This window comes from Cololabis saira, chromosome 2, assembly GCF_033807715.1.
Source record: "Cololabis saira isolate AMF1-May2022 chromosome 2, fColSai1.1, whole genome shotgun sequence".
NCBI lineage: Eukaryota > Metazoa > Chordata > Actinopteri > Beloniformes > Belonidae > Cololabis > Cololabis saira.
Genome location: NC_084588.1, coordinates 44,908,464 through 44,924,354, shown reverse-complemented (window position 1 = coordinate 44,924,354; position 15,891 = coordinate 44,908,464). Strand labels below are relative to the sequence as shown.

General features: G+C 42.6%; 1 protein-coding gene across 1 annotated transcript in view; it reads right to left on the bottom strand.

The window, feature by feature from the left end:
• The window catches only part of igdcc4 (immunoglobulin superfamily, DCC subclass, member 4), a 100,626-nt gene that overhangs the window by 34,112 nt on the left and 50,623 nt on the right, over window positions 1-15,891 (bottom strand). Inside the window, exon 4 of the mRNA XM_061746296.1 lies at window positions 10,081-10,214. Within this exon, the coding sequence (XP_061602280.1) occupies window positions 10,081-10,214 (134 nt within the window). The remainder of the gene's footprint in view (window positions 1-10,080; window positions 10,215-15,891) is intronic.

Sequence of the window (15,891 nt, the reverse complement as noted above, 5' to 3'; positions counted from 1 at the left end):
CTTTCTTCTCTGAAGGTTTGGGTGCAGGAATGGGTGGCAGCAGTGACCAGCTCCTCCACGCGCTCAGTGATATCCAGCAGAGGGAGAGATGGGGAGGATGACTTGGATGAGGGTGGATCTTCACTCCTGTCTTTTGGTGCAGGAGGCGTCAGAGATAACTCCAGGACGACAGCCTCTCCAGGCGCAGGCGGGGGCTGGAGCAGCCCCATCTCAAGGTTACCACTGGGCTGTATCTCATCCTCTTGTTTTGTTTCTTCCTGTCCTTGTCCAACGGAACAGAAATGCAGCTCAGAAACGTAGAAAAGATGAGCTGCAAACAGCCTCAATCCAGATCTGTTGAGGCAGAGACCATCTGCCTTCAAAAAATGTCTGCGGTCCCAGAAAAAAAAGGGAAATCATCAATAAAATTGAAGGAGTACGTGACACACAGACCTGACAGCCATTTGTTCAGGCTAAAAAGCCTGCCGAATCTCTCGTCTCCTCGGTGGTAAAGGGCCACTAATAAACACTTCAGCATCCAGGCTATTAATTGTATCAAACAGCTTCTTGAAGTCTAGTTTTAGCACCTCAGACTGCTGTTTCACAATATCACTTGAGCCAACATGTAATACGAGGCTTTTAACAGTTGGATGTGCAGCCAGAATACCAGATACTACCATATCCTTAGGAAAGCACAGTTTTTTGTTTCCCATGTTTCCAACACACACATCTCACATCTTTCAAAGCAGCATCACCAACAATCAGAGTCTCGGGTCCAGGTGATAGCGTCCCCTCTTAGCCTTTTAAGGCCCTGACACACCAAGCCGACTTTCGGCCGCCGGGCCGTCGATGAGCGTCGGTGCGCGTCTGTCGGCCTAGTTTTCCTGGTGTGTCCCGCACGTCGCCACAGGTCGGGCGCCCGTCGGGAGCTTTTCAGCCGATTCGACATGTCTAATCGCCGTCGTTGGTCGGTCAAACAGCTCACTCTGTGATTGGCTGTTCCCAGAATTTCCCAGAATGCTTTTCGTCGTCATTTGCGGACTAAATAAAAAAAAAAAACATGGCGGACATTTCTTATTTTTTAGTGAATAAAATCAATATTTTGAGTTAGTTTCTGCATAGAAATGCGTTTTGATTACATTTCTAGCGAGAAATATATATTTTACTTTCATAATATTCACTCAGTGAATGTACATAATCCATCGCTTTCCCGTTGTTGCAAAGTCTTTTTGCAACCTCGCCAGAATAAAGGCTGATTTATGGTTCTGCATTACACCAACGCAGAGAGCCTACGGCGTAGGTTACGCGGCGACGCGCGCCGTACGACGTACCCTACGCCATAGGCTCTGTGTCGATTTAACGCGGAACCATAAATCAGCTCCGGAGCCGGCAGGCAGAAATCACGAAATTTTCTGAGCAAATTTCTTAACAGGTGTAGCTACAACTGTTAGATTTCATCTATTAAACCAACATTTATCTTCCTAAATGATTTATTTCAGCCAGCGGTAATCCTCCACAGAGCTGCAGGTTTCTCCCCGGGACGACGGCAGGTTGACCTGGCGATCTGAGCTGCTGCTGCGCCCCCGGACCGGCGGCTCTTCTCCAAAAACATCGCACCAAATTGAAACGCAGACTGCGCAGAACGTACGTGCTAGTCGGCCGTTGGGTGTCGTCTTTGTGGTGTGTCTAGTGCTTCTTTTTTTTGCCCGACCCAGCCCGACACAGGCGAGGCGAGGCGACACAGCAGTCGGCCGACAGCGGGCGACGTCGGGTTGGTGTGTCCTCGGCTTTACTGCCTGAGTTGTTTTTGCTGTGTGAGGAGACTTTATCCAGGTCATCAGACGGAGATCCAGAGTTCAATTGTAGTGGTGCAAATCTGTTCTGTAGTCCTATCTTTGTTTGTGGAGGAGGAGGCTCGTTTTTTGGTTTTCCATTGACAGCTGTCAGTCTTTTTGTCCTGCTAACAACAGGAGTTAAGAAAGAGTTTGGTCCTGTTGGTAATGCAGGCCACATCACAGATCTCACCAGACAGGACTGGTTCTATCTTCTCCCTGTGAGATGATTTATTGGTTGCCTTTCCAGAAAAAACTTGAATTTTTGTTACTAAAAACATCGTCCTCCCGTTTTCTATCAGCCTTGTTAGCGCCGATTAGCTGTAGGTTAGTCCACTATGTTTAGTCAGAGGTGAAGTTGTATCATTTCAACACGTTCCATTTACTTCCACATTTACCTGTAGTCGTTGGAGTTTGGTTTCCAGCATTCGTTTTGCTGAAGGAGATTGTGGTAATCATCTAGCACTGATAAGTTCCAAAAAAAAGTGTTGGAAAATAGAGATATCGGTGTTAAAATAATCTCCTAGTGATTTGCAGGCACTTTCCATACATTTCTTGCAACGAAAAATGAGAATATAAATGGAGAAATGCAAGCAGAAGGAAGAGCAAAGCATGAGCATGTTTCCACGTCAAGGAGTGGAAGTGGAAAGGGTACAATAACACTTATAGTTTAGCTGATTTACTTTGTCACTCACAGTGGTACTTTTCTAGATAGAAAGTAGACAATTGCTAAAATAAATATGGATAAAGTTACACTGATTGGACAGCTTCTCTGACTTTTATTTTCTTGAAGGAACTTTGTAACTAAAGTAATGGTGTACACCAGAACAAATACTTAATAAATAATCACCTTACAAAGAAAAAGCTTTCCTACCCAATCACTTTGCAACGTGCTCCTCATCAAATGGGTCTGATACCTCTGCAATTCATAGCCATTTCCAGTACAGAGCATACAAAAGGACTAATATTAAGTGAAGGACAGATAACATTCATAAAACAATTTCTATAGAGGGCTTTGTGTTTGCTAAAAGCTTGGCCATTTCGTTCTAAATGGCAGACTCCGATACTTGAATTTCACAAGAAATCTTAATTGCAGAGGTTTTGAGATGTAAGTGTTGGCAAGGAAACAAGGGGGGCGTTCACAGACATTTCAGACATACTTTGCAAAACTTAAACCAGAGGACTGTCTAAAATGGTTCAGAAAGAGCAGATGGTGAGTCTAAGTGATAAAGACACCTGACAGCACAAAGGAGTATGACCAAATGGATAAGAAGGGACGTGAGATCAAAAAGAAGAGAAAGTGCTTTTGTAATAGACACAAAGGAAAACCGTTGTGCCAGTTTTTAGATTAGCTTCAATTACTGAGCTGAGGACTACTCTCCTCCTCAGTGATAAAAGATGGTAGTCAAAGTGGATTTTATTTTTTTCAAGTTATCATTCACCCAAAGAATGAGAGCTGGTCTAAGTAGGCGTACTTTAAGAAGCTTGTATTGTCATTAAACTCAGCAAATTGGCCTGGTAGTGGTGCATGCGTTATTATACATTCAATAACTGAAAACAGCAAAACGTGGTTATTTATAAGGCTTCAGTTGAGTCGGTCCACGTTGGTAACATTTGCACGTCGCCGTGTGTCTTGACTGAAGTGTAAAGGAACAAAAGAATAAAGCACAGAACAATGAAAATGTCATGCTGTGGGTTTGAAGTGGCTGAATGTTTTCAGATTTTCAACATCTGAGCACAAGAGTTGATAACTTCAATGTCAAACTATCAAAGCTCAGCTGGTGAAGGGGTGTTGAGGTATTCTATTCAGAGCAGTGAAAATGAGGGAGGTGATGATGGTATTAAATGTGGCATCTGTTTCATGTAGATTCTCACAATATGGTCTGACAAAGTGTCTTCCAGAGCTTTTCATGTCAACAGCGCGACACTCTGAAGAGCAGCCAAGAAATATTAGCTTCGTTATATGAAATGCATCATCTTTTATCAATTTAGGAGTGAGCATTCATGTGTGGACACACGCACAGAGATAAAAGTAAATTCTATAACTTGACCCACCGTGACTCCTTACCATGGCTAAGAGACTAAATAACTCCTGAGAGTCCCCTGGATTATGTCAATGCAGCTAGAAGATGAAAACTTACATGAACACCACAGTCCAGGCTTGTATTACTTGAGTCCAGGACTCGGACTACACTCTGATTTCAGCCCTAACTTTAAGGACTTGTGACTTGACTTGGGTTTGAGCTCTGTCGACTTGGGCTTGTGTATCAACTGCTTTCGGACTTGTAAATCTGAAACAGATCCTCATATTCTGTTAAGCCGGGCATACACTGTGCGATTATCGGCTCGTTTTGAGACGATTTTCCAGTCGTGCGACTATTTTTTGGATCGGGATGGATTTTGACCCAATCGTTGGTCGTGCCTCGTGCAGTAAACGTGGGGTAACGATGAGAGATTAACACCTCACGACGAGCTCCCGATCAGGAATTGTGAGGTCGCAAGAAAATCAAGCGTGTTTGAAAGAGCATGCGCAATCTCTGATGTCACGTCAAAAACTATTATTTGTAGTTTAAGTGTTGCAAATTCACATTACAAATCATGTTTTAATAGCAGAAAAAAAGACCGCATTTCCCACGTACGGTGCACGTTGCCGCGTACCCTACGTCGTAGGCTCTGCGTTGGTGTAACGCGGAACCATAAATCAGCCTTTAGTGTGCGCTCTGCGCTGTTCTGAACACAATGAAGTGTTCATTTTGCTGGGACGCTGGGTTCCTCCGCCGAGACACAACTTTTGCGGTATGCGTTCATTCGTTGTCTAAAAATGATGCGCAGTGCCCACCCAATCAGAAACGGTACAGATATTTTGGGATTTTTTTTATATATATATAAAAAATTTTAATTATAAAAAAATAAAGGATCCCCATAACCTTTGATCGGGTGGGCAGGACGCACGTTTGGGTGGGCACAGCCCACCCCTGCCCCAAAACCGGCCTCGAGTTCCAGTACTCAGAGGTCCGACGGGAGGATTATGATCGTATAGTGTGAGCAGACGGGTCGCATCAGAGCATCGGGTCGTACAGTGTGAGACCATAAATCGTGGGCCGTGAACTTTTGAACTCCGTGATCTAGTCGTGCAGTGTGAGATGGGGCTGAATCAAACGATTTAAAATATCGCACAGTGTATGCCCAGCTTTATATTACACAATAACGGGAGAGAGTTCCGGCTTCCAGCCTCGGTGCAGGGCTCTCAGCAGAGTTCTCAGTTGGGGGCTCGGCTTGGGCTGTGGCTGGGGCTGGGGCAGGGGAATAGTCTTGGGCTGTTGCTCTGGCAAGGGCAGAGTCCTGGGGCCTCATTTATAAAGCTTGCGTGCGCAAAAAACAGGGCTTGAAAGATGCGCACGCCACCTTCTATGCAAAGGTTGGGATTTAAAAAAAAAACTTAACGGGAAAATGTGCGTATCTCTTTGATCCTAGCGCACATACATTTTGAAGATATGGGGAACTGGCGACGCAGACGGTGAGGTGGTGAAATGAAGCCTGATTCATGTCATACTTTCAGGATTTTTTTGTGCGCACGCTATTTTTGGCTTTTGAGCACACGTACACTTTTAGTATGAATCCTACGCACTCTTTTATAAATGAGGCCCCTGGGCCTTGGCCTTGGCCCAGGCAGAGTCCTGGGCAGGGCCCTGGGCGCCGGCTCTGGTGCAGGCAGTGGAACGGAGACAGGTCAGGCGCCGACATTGTCTCAATTTTTGCCTGAACTGGGCCTGAAGGCTCTTGGTCCCGCTAAGAGCCAGGCATGTTCCCCGGAAGGGCAAATCCTCCTCCTGCCATTGTTTTTTCCACCTACAGGCGGAGGTACTCCCAGAGACTGATGGGTCCATGCAGGCTGATCTGCTCTGTCAAGGTGTGGAAGAGTAGGACCCAGATGCAGGAGATGGAGGAGGTGGGAGTTAAAAAAAAACTAGGTTTATTAAATAAACAAAACCAAATCGCTGCTGAGCAGGATTGCAAAAGGACAAAAGCCCAAGCGTGACTCAACCAAAAACATGACATGACACATGGAGGGGAGAACAGTATGGATTAGCCGGGAGCAAAGGAAATACAAGACAAGATAAACAGAGAGAGCTTGATGAGAACTGAATTCTTGCTCTGTGGTTAAAAAAAAGTGCACTTCTAAGAGTTCTGTCTGTAAATGCATCAATTACTAGATAATGGGGACAACTTCCAACTTCAGTGGTCATTAGACAAGATTTCAACCCAGATAAGTTATACAATGATGTATTTTGCTATCAGAGGGGTAGAGAAAACAACATTTTTCCATGTTTTTGAGCGGGGGGTTTCCTGACCAGTGCAGGAGAGTTAAAGCTCACTTTCATTGTCTTCCAGGCGCTGCCGCTGCTCTCCCGTTACCTGTCTTTTACTCTTTTAGCTGATTAACGTGTATATTGACCTGTTTTATTTTTATTATTACCTATTTATTACAATCACATAACATTTGATCTATCCACTTGTCGTCTTGACTACTCACTCTCTCCTCTCTGGTCTTCCTCTCAAATTCATCAACAAACTAGTCAACCAGTCCAAAACTTGGCTGCCAACAGTATCGGATGAACCCTCATATCAATCATATCACTCCTGTCCTGCAGCGGTTTCACTGACTTCCCATCAAATAAAGGGGAGTGGTAGTTTAGCGGGTTACAGAGGTAGGCTTGGGTCTGGAGGACCCAACATGACGATGAGGTGACCCACTTTGGGCCCCTGGGTTAGGCTTAACCCAAACTGCTCCCAGGTCGCTGGAAAAACGGCTGCTCCTAGTCAAACTGCTATTCAATGTTACCAGATCATGCACGCTTAGACAATAGTTTTTTACACACCACGGAGACCGAGTATCTGAGATAACAGAGTAAAAGAGTGAAAGAGTCACACAGACCGGGGTCGGATCATTCACATGGGTTTTATTCCCCACTTCTCCAGCTAAACGCAGTTGCTGGCCAGCTCTCTGCGCTGCGATTAACCCCAATCTTCAGATAAAACTAGTTTGGTGAGGAAAAAATATTAACTCTATTTGTAGCTGCAGAGGAAAAAAATAATCACACGAGGAAAACAAAAATATTGCTCACGCCTCGGAGCCTCTTCAGCATAATATAGCAGTCAAAAAAAAAGAAAAGTAAGAGTAATACAAAACATGTACTGTATGTTGTACTATTAAAAAACGAACTAAAATTCAGAATCCAGTTTAAAATTCTATTACTTGCGTATAAAGCCCAAAACGGCTTAGCTCCGCATTATTTGCAAGACCTGATAGTGCCTTATGTTCCTGTCAGAGCTCTCCGTTCTCAGAGTGCAGGTTTCTCGTAGTTCCTAGAGTATCTAAATGTAGATTTGGAGGGCGGGCGTTCTGCTATCAGGCACCACTACTATGGAACCAACTTCCAATCTGGGTTAAGGAGGCTGACACCACCTCCACCTTTAAAACTAAACTTAAAACATTTCTGTTTAGTAAAGCCTATAGTTAGTGTTTAGTAAACCTCTAGCTGGTGTTGGTAAATCTCTAGGTAGTGTAAACTTTAGTGTGTCAGAGTCGCTCCTGTAGTTTCTTGTGCTGGCCCCCCCTTCTCCTCCCTTTTCTCTCTTTTGTCCATGTTGCAGCATCCTTTGCCGGACACCGGAACCTGCAGGTGGTCGTGGGTGGCTTGTAGCTTGCATTACGGAGCACAAGTCTTTCCCTGACCCTGCACCCCAAACTGGGACTTGCTGATTGGGCCGGAGCTTCGGGAGCTGCATGCTGGCCTGCGGTCCCCACCCCTGGTCATCCCGTTGCTGGCCCCCCCTTCTCCTCCCTTTTCTCTCTTTTGTCCTGCAGGTGGTTGTGGGTGGCTTGTAGCTTGCATTACGGAGCACAAGTCTTTCCCCGACCCTGCACCCCAACCTGGGACTTGCTGATTGGGCCGGAGCTTCGGGAGCTGCGTGCTGGCCTGCGGTCCCCACCCCTGGTCATCCCGTTGCTGGCCCCCCCTTCTCCTCCCTTTTCTCTCTTTTGTCCTGCAGGTGGTCGTGGGTGGCTTGTAGCTTGCATTACGGAGCACAAGTCTTTCCCTGACCCTGCACCCCAACCTGGGACTTGCTGATTGGGCCGGAGCTTCGGGAGCTGCGTGCTTGCCTGCGGTCCCCACCCCTGGTCATCCCGTTGCTGCTTCCACCTGCCTGCTGTGCTGTTGCCGTCCCTGACCCACCAGTCTGGCCCTCGGCAGGAGGGTCCCCCCTTATGAGCCTGGTCCTGCTCAAGGTTTCTTCCCTCCTAAAGGGGAGTTTTTCCTTGCCACTGTTTGGCTTAAGGTTTTTCTCCCACTAGGGGAGTTTTTACCTGCCATTGTTTATGTAATAACTGCTCGGGGGTCATGTTCTGGGTATGGGTCTCTGTAAAGCGTCTAGAGACAACTCTGTTGTATTAGACGCTATATAAATAAAATTGAATTGAATTGAATATTATACTAATTTATTGAAACACATGGCGAGTCAAACATTTACCAAAGCAGCTGCCAAACACTCCTAAACAAGGTAGCCTAAGACGTGGGTTGTGCAGAACTGCGGCAGTAAATCCTCATCGGAGCTCCATTCTTTGATAGGGATTTCATATGGACCCAAACCGTTAATAATCATTATTTTCTCCATATACCGCTCCCTGGCTCCCTTGTTGAAGGTATCCCGGTAAATTCCAGTTCCTTTCCAGCAGTTTAACATCTTTTTTTTTGCGTTCTGTCTGTTCACTTGGTGAAACAGAAAAGTAGTTTTGAAATTCCATCCCGTCTTCATTCGCTATCAAAACAAATGCACGCGACGGGGACAGGATCTTTCCGGCAGTACGCGCTGGTGCTCATGGGAAACGTAGTGTTCTTTCTGGTAAAGCACTTCCGCTTTTGTCCAAAGGAGCCGCCAAACTCAACAAAAGCTGAAAGTTACATTGTGCTGCTTTAAATGCTGGAGACTCGACTTTGGTGACTCCGCTACAGCACTGTCACAGTCCGGAAGAAGCAGTCTCCTCTGAGATCTAGGCTGAAGTCAAGATCAAAGCTTCACAGAGAGAAAAAAAGTGCAACAAAAGTGAATGACTATTGTTGGTTGGTAGAGTAAAACTTGCTGACTGGAGGGGGTGTGAGATTGTGAAGCCATCTTGGCTGTTTCATATAATGACTGGAGTGGTGGAAATATGTCACCCCTATGTTATGGACCATGTTTTCCTAATAGGTTAGCCTAACCCTAATCACACGAGAGTGGAGGCCATGTGTTTGCAGTCTAGAGTAGAGCTTCACTGTCTCCACAGTCTGCAGCAAGATCTTCTTGTGTCTCTAGGACCTGCCTGTATGACTTATCACAGAAAGCCGGCCCCTGCCATTTGGGATTGCTTCGGTATGTTTTGTACCCACGGGAATGGCTATAAAATGGTACGGCTTGCCAGGCTAAACATCACCTACATTACCTGGAGTTGTTTTCCTCCCGTGGTTCCCATCACTAATGTTTATCATTTATGTTTCAATGGTTTATGCAGAGCTCTCAGTACTGTAAGTGTTGCATCATGTTCATTCTCAAGGACAAGTAAGGAAAATGTATACCGGTAGTTGTTTCATATTTATGAGCTTAAATATGCAGCTTCACACAATAAAAAGCTTTTCATAAAGAATATGTGTCAGAAATGTATTTTTATGCTATCCATTCCAAAAGTGTAATAATAATATTTTCTTTTACGTTTCTGTTCCTCTGACTTTTAAATGAGTGTCATCCATAATTAAGTAATTACACAATATAAAGGGTAAATGAATCCTTTAAAATGAATCTTCTACAAGAACAGACTGTTCTTTACACATGCACCTTCATGATTATGACATAGTGTGAATCAATAAAGCCAGAAGCCGGGATCTAATGTATCTGAAATTAATCACCCATGCTGTGACTTAAAATACTGTATATTTACATATTCATGCTTTTTCTACTGTTAATAACTGGAATTATTATTCAGAGCATTTTCTAACCTTGTTTCAAAGGCACACTCTAAAATATCTGCAAGAATTAATATTCTTTAAAAAAAAAAAAATTCCCACAAAGTTAGTAACCGTGGTTACTTACACATCCATAGTGTGAACATTTACCAGAAGTGCTACTGTGTGAGCACTGGAGAGACATGCAGTTCAAACGAGACCTGGCTGGCAGCGCCTTGTGGTTCTTGGCTGCCTATTCAAACACCATAAAGCATTGCATCAGACCTCACCTGCAGTGACAGTGAGCCTGGCGTCATCACTGATGTCCTTCCCGGCAGAATTGATCGCGACACAACGGTATAAGCCTTCATCCTCTTCGGTCACCGCCAGAATCTGGAGCACCCCGTTAGGAAGAGAAATGAACCTTTGGCACCCAGGAGAAAACAAAGGGAAGTGGGCATAAATGAGAATGTGGGAAAGAGAAAAAAACTAAAACTCAAACGAATGTCTTGGTGGCTGAAACTGCTCTGGTTGAGCAGCTCTGCTTGTGTCCTCAAAAATAGATGCTTTTCTTTTTTTTTTTTAACAAAACAGGCATATTACACTTACTAGTTATAAATCTCTAAAAAGTGACTGAAACAAAGAGACATAATGATCAGATCTGTTTTCTTGGCAAATACATTACAATGAAATTTATATGCAGTACTCGAGTTGTAAAAAAAAATCAGGGGGGATGGTGGATTTTATCATATGGGGACAGATAATTTGTGCTGATTACAAATAATATAATATATTACAAATAATAGCACTGACCAAAACACCTGCAGAAATACTGCAGGAATGACATAGCAGAAGTTAAATGCAGCCTTCTGTAAGCTTTAAATATCCACTGGGCTTACATCAAATACATCAAAACACAAAAATTAAAAAAAAGTTTTCTGAATTTATCAATATGACTCTGTCCTTCACAGGATAAGTAAAATGGATCACTGCAAAAACGCAAAATCTTAACAAGAATATTTGTCTTATTTCTAGTTAAAATGTCTCATTTTAGTAAAAAAAATCTCATTACACTTAAAACAAGACTCATCACTGGAAAACAACAATTTTCACCTGTTTCAAGTAGATTTTCACTTAGAATAAGTAGAAAAATCTACCAATGGAACAAGATTTTTTTGCATGTAATGAGAAGATAAATCTTGTCCCACTGGCAGATTTTCCTACTTATTTGAAGTGAAAATTTACTTGAAACAGGTGAAAATTGTCAAATAAGTTATTTTTCTGGTGATGACCCTAAATGTTGAAATAGCAGTAAAACCACATTCATTGATGAAATGACATAAGGGATGGAAAGGGGGGATGGCAGTTTTACAGGGGGGATGATTTTGACCGTTTTTATTTCAGGGGGGATGCCATCCTCCCTCATCCCCCCTCAACTCGAGTACTGTGTATATGTTCACAACATCCGTAATTTTGAAATACTCTATGTACAAGATTTACATAAGGTTTATTTGTATCGTTGATATCCACAATATCTGCTCAACTCCTGGAAATAAGACCGCCAGAGCTCTGGAGATGTGTTCCTGTCTCTCATTCTCCTGATCAAAGACTACTAATCCAACCAAAACCTGACGGCTGGAGGCCGTTCCAGAGCAGTGGTGAAAGGAGAGAAACAGGAGATCAAATAAGGAGACTGAAAAAGTAAAAGCTGTCAATGCATACAAAAAAAAATAAGAAAAGAAAGAGATAATTCGAGCAAGATAGCAATTGATGAATTAAGAGAAAATGGGGACAGAAGGTTAACATAAATAGTGGAGGAGCGGGGATAATAGCGAAGAGATGGCAGAGGGCCTGAGGGAGCAAAAAGCCACATTAAAGCATGGCAGAACAAAGAGAGAGAAAGCCCAGTGATGTATTAGCCATCCTGTGGCTGTTTTTTGTGAGAAGCAATTAATTCCGCCTGATGTGCAAGAACTCCAGTGTGCCAATAAGACCCTCTAAAGCAGAGAGCTGTCTGCGGTTCACACAGGGCCATAACAGCCATTAACATCTCATCCTGCACGATAAGACTGGAATAAGGTTTCAGGGCCAGCGGAGCCACACAGAAATGCCTATTGTAAAGCGGCCCAGTAAATGAGAATATTTGTGAGAGAACTGGCAGAGGGAGACCTTCTGATCGTGTGGTCAGAGGTCCATACATTTTGAAGGACTATTTTTTTCCCTGCAAACACAGAGAAAGCTGATACTGTGTTGTTTCTTGATAAACTCAAGGTTCTTCTTCCACGCACTTCTTGGAACTATTATCCAGAATATGTTTGTAGATTTGAGTGCAATGCATAACAAGTAACTGTAGAGACATTTTCACATTTCTATGAGCCAAATAACATAACCCGGCTGCATGCTCATTAATTACTGTTACTACGATTAGTGTCAGAAGGGAAGACGGTACATATTTGCTTCTTTAATATAATTGAACTCTAAGGTGGTCTGTCTGAAAGGGTCCAGCGTGGCTTAGAGCTGTTCGCTTGCCTGGTATGATAAGCAGTAACCATTTTAAAATGAATTAAAGCTACAAGCAGCGATGAACAGGCCCTCGCACTCATGGCCACCGCCCCCCATAAGCATATCAGAAATGACACCACCCACGACTTCCTATGTCAAACCATTAAAAAGTTATAGCAGAAAATAGGGACAACCAATCAGAAGAAGGGGCGGGGCTAATTCAGGCCAATGAAGGTCAATGACTCCATACAGAGTCTGATGACACCACCCAAGAGTCTTTATGTCAAACCATTCAAAAGTTATAGTCAGAAAATAGGGACAATCAATCAGAAGAAGGGGCGGGGCTAATTTTCACCAATTATGGTCAAGGACTCAATACCGAGTCCGATGACATCACCCACGACTCTTTATGTCATACCATTCAAAAGTTATGGCAGAGAAAACTATTCTAGGGGGCGCTGTTGAGCCGTTAGGCCACGCCCATTAATGCAAACCATGAAATATCAAATTTATCGCCAGGCCTCGCTTGCTTGCAAAAAAAGTAATGTGCGTTGTCGCAGGATGGAGACGCACATTTTGATGTATAACACACCTGGGTGCACGTTACAGTTCGGGCCGTATTAACTGCCAAAGGAATGGCATAAATTGCGCCAAAATTACACGATTAATTCAAAATGTTCAAAATGGCCGACTTCTTGTTCGGTTTCGGCCATGGCTTTTCTTTAAGTTGCGACATGATACAGGTGTGTACCGATTTTCGTGCATGTACGTCAAACCGTATTGTGGGGCTTGAGGCACAAAGTTTTCTTGGGGGCGCTGTTGAGCCATTTTGCCACGCCCATTAATGCAAACCATTAAATATCAAATTTTTCGCCAGGCCTGGCTTGCGTGCAAAATTTGGTGACTTTTTGGGCACGTTTAGGGGGCAAAAAGGCCCTCCTTCGCAAGAAAGAAAGAAAGAAAGAAAGAAAGAAAGAAAGAAAGAAAGAAAGAAAGAAAGAAAGAAAGAAAGAAAGAAAGAAAGAAAGAAAGAAAGAAAGAAAGAAAGAAAGAAAGAATAATTCCTACAGATACAATAGGGCCTTAGCACTGTAAGTGCTCGGGCCCTAATAACTGTTCATTTTAGAATAACAAGAGCGTTTTCGGGTGCTGTGAGCCGACGGTAAGTAAAATAAAAAGTACAAGTGTCTGTGTGATGTATCACACGTATACGGTCTAATCAGCACGTTTCATCAGAGCATTCATTCAGGCAACAACATATTTGGTAAGGGATGAGAGGAAACTGGAAAGACAACAAAATCAGGGAACTGCAGTCTGCCTGCTCATATAGATTAGATACTGATGCAGTTATCTTCTATAAAATTGCCAGCAATCAGTGAACATCAGCGGTCATCATCGCTCCAGTATCAGGGAGTTAGAGAGTTTCATAAGGGACAATGGTTGTCGTTCCACGACAGGAAGAGCTGCCAACCTGCTGCAGGGACAATGGCTAACCCACCCGTGTGCAGGAGCAGCTCCCCCAGTTATCACTGGGCAAAAGTTATTCTTCAGCCTCTAATGATTCAAGCGCAGGATAGCAGTGTTTGGATATTTGCAGTTCCATATCAATCAGGACTTATTGGCTAGATCCTGATCCAAACTTGTCACAGTCCCACAATTCTGTGAGCAGCTGCAGACAGAGTTCAAGAATCAGGAATGAAGAGATAGGCAGTACTTTAATGGTATTGAAAGGGCTGTTTGGTCACATTTGTCTCCCTCCTGCTAAGTTGCAAAAGTGTTAAATAAAAGAGAAACTATGAAGATAATACAATGGAGCAGAAATCATAATAGTTTATGTATAAATATATCACTAATGAACACAACAAATATTAAAATGCCAAACTTTATTAGCTAGCGTTACTTTGTAGATGGACGTGCTACGTTCAGATTTCACTGCTGGGTCCTTCCTCCATATTTAATGAACTAAAACCCATAAATGCCAACGTAATTGCCAAAAACTACTCCTCACAAACCTTACTGCTGCTTTTGCTCTTTGTTGGTGCAAATGCATCAAGTGAGAAATGCAACCACGATCTCTTATGGTGCTAGAGACACTAAATTCATGATGTGCAATGAGACTGTGGTTAAGACTAGGTGTTAGAAATAGACATTTAGTTATATTACAGGGTCTTTTTTGTATTTTAAAAAATTGCAGGTCTTTAAGCAGTTTTTTATACCAATGCAATGTTGCGATTATTGCTATTTTTAAGTGTGACATAATAGGGCACCTAGTTTTCAAGTAGGGCTGAACAATAATATAATTGTGATATTTTTTCCTAATATTGATTTTTTTCTTCAATAAAACCTAGTGGATGATTTTAATACCAACACAATATTATATACATTTAATATAACATTTTCTTCCAAAGATTAGGCATCTTTGTTCTAAGTCCTGCATATTTTAATTTAGCTAGTTAATACAATATACAGACTAATAATAATATAGCTAATGCTTTTCTTTTAGAAAGTTTTAACGAGATTATTTCAACACCACAAACCACCAGATCTATTACCTCAAAGATATAAAGTTTAAACTGATGAAATGATTAAGGTAATACAAATTTGAAAGAGTTGAAATATTTAATATTGGGACCAATGAAAACAGAGAAATTGAACAATTTAAGATTTTCACAAATTGAATAATAAAATAAATTGAACGTGTCCCAGAGTTAATCTAATCCTAGTTTAAATAGTATAAGTCTTGTGGGTTCTGAACTGGTCCTGGTCCAAGGCCTCGTTCCTCTAAAATGAGCTGGAACAGTTGTTTGGTCTTGCTGTGATTCAGAAACCAACTTCAGTGTTAGCAGAGATCGCTCCTGCTCCATCTCAAAGTGGGACAGTTAAACTCACCAAAAAGCTCAAAGACATTTAAAACAGATCTGGTGGTGTTACTCGTTTTCAAGGGCACATAAATTACCAATATCTTAATACCAATCTGTGAACTGAGACTGACGTGTCTGACTCACGAAAAGAAGGAAAAAAAAAAAGGTAAATCAGCATCGTGCTGTAGAATAATAATATTCTATTCTAGGCAAATAGTGTATCCAATATCCCACGGCGAGAAAAGAACAATCAACGAGTTTCACTGCCATAATGGTTGAAAATATTATCTTAATGATTCAAAACCATGAAAAACACGAGAAACATTTGTTTAGCTGAGTGAATCGTGATGCCGGGCTCAGCCCCTGGACAATTGGAGCCCCTGTATTGTATGTAGGTTATTTCTAGATGAACTGGAATGATGACAGTCACCATTTATCTTTTATTCCTAATTGAAGTGGATGACTACGGTCATGCTAGTCTTACTTTCTCAGAGCTATTTTTACAGAAATGTCTCAGAGGTGGAAAATTGTATATCGCTTTGTTCCCATCACAAAGTCTGTTTTGACATTTAAAATTCCTGCTGGTATTACTAAGGGTGTGCCGTGGTAAGTTAGAAACTAAAAGGTGTTGACACAAGGATTTTTGCATGTGGTCCTGATGCACAAGTATTTAAGGGAGTTTGAGAGTTTTAACGTCGGGGGAAATGATAGGTGAAATTAATCAGTGCGGAATGTTTT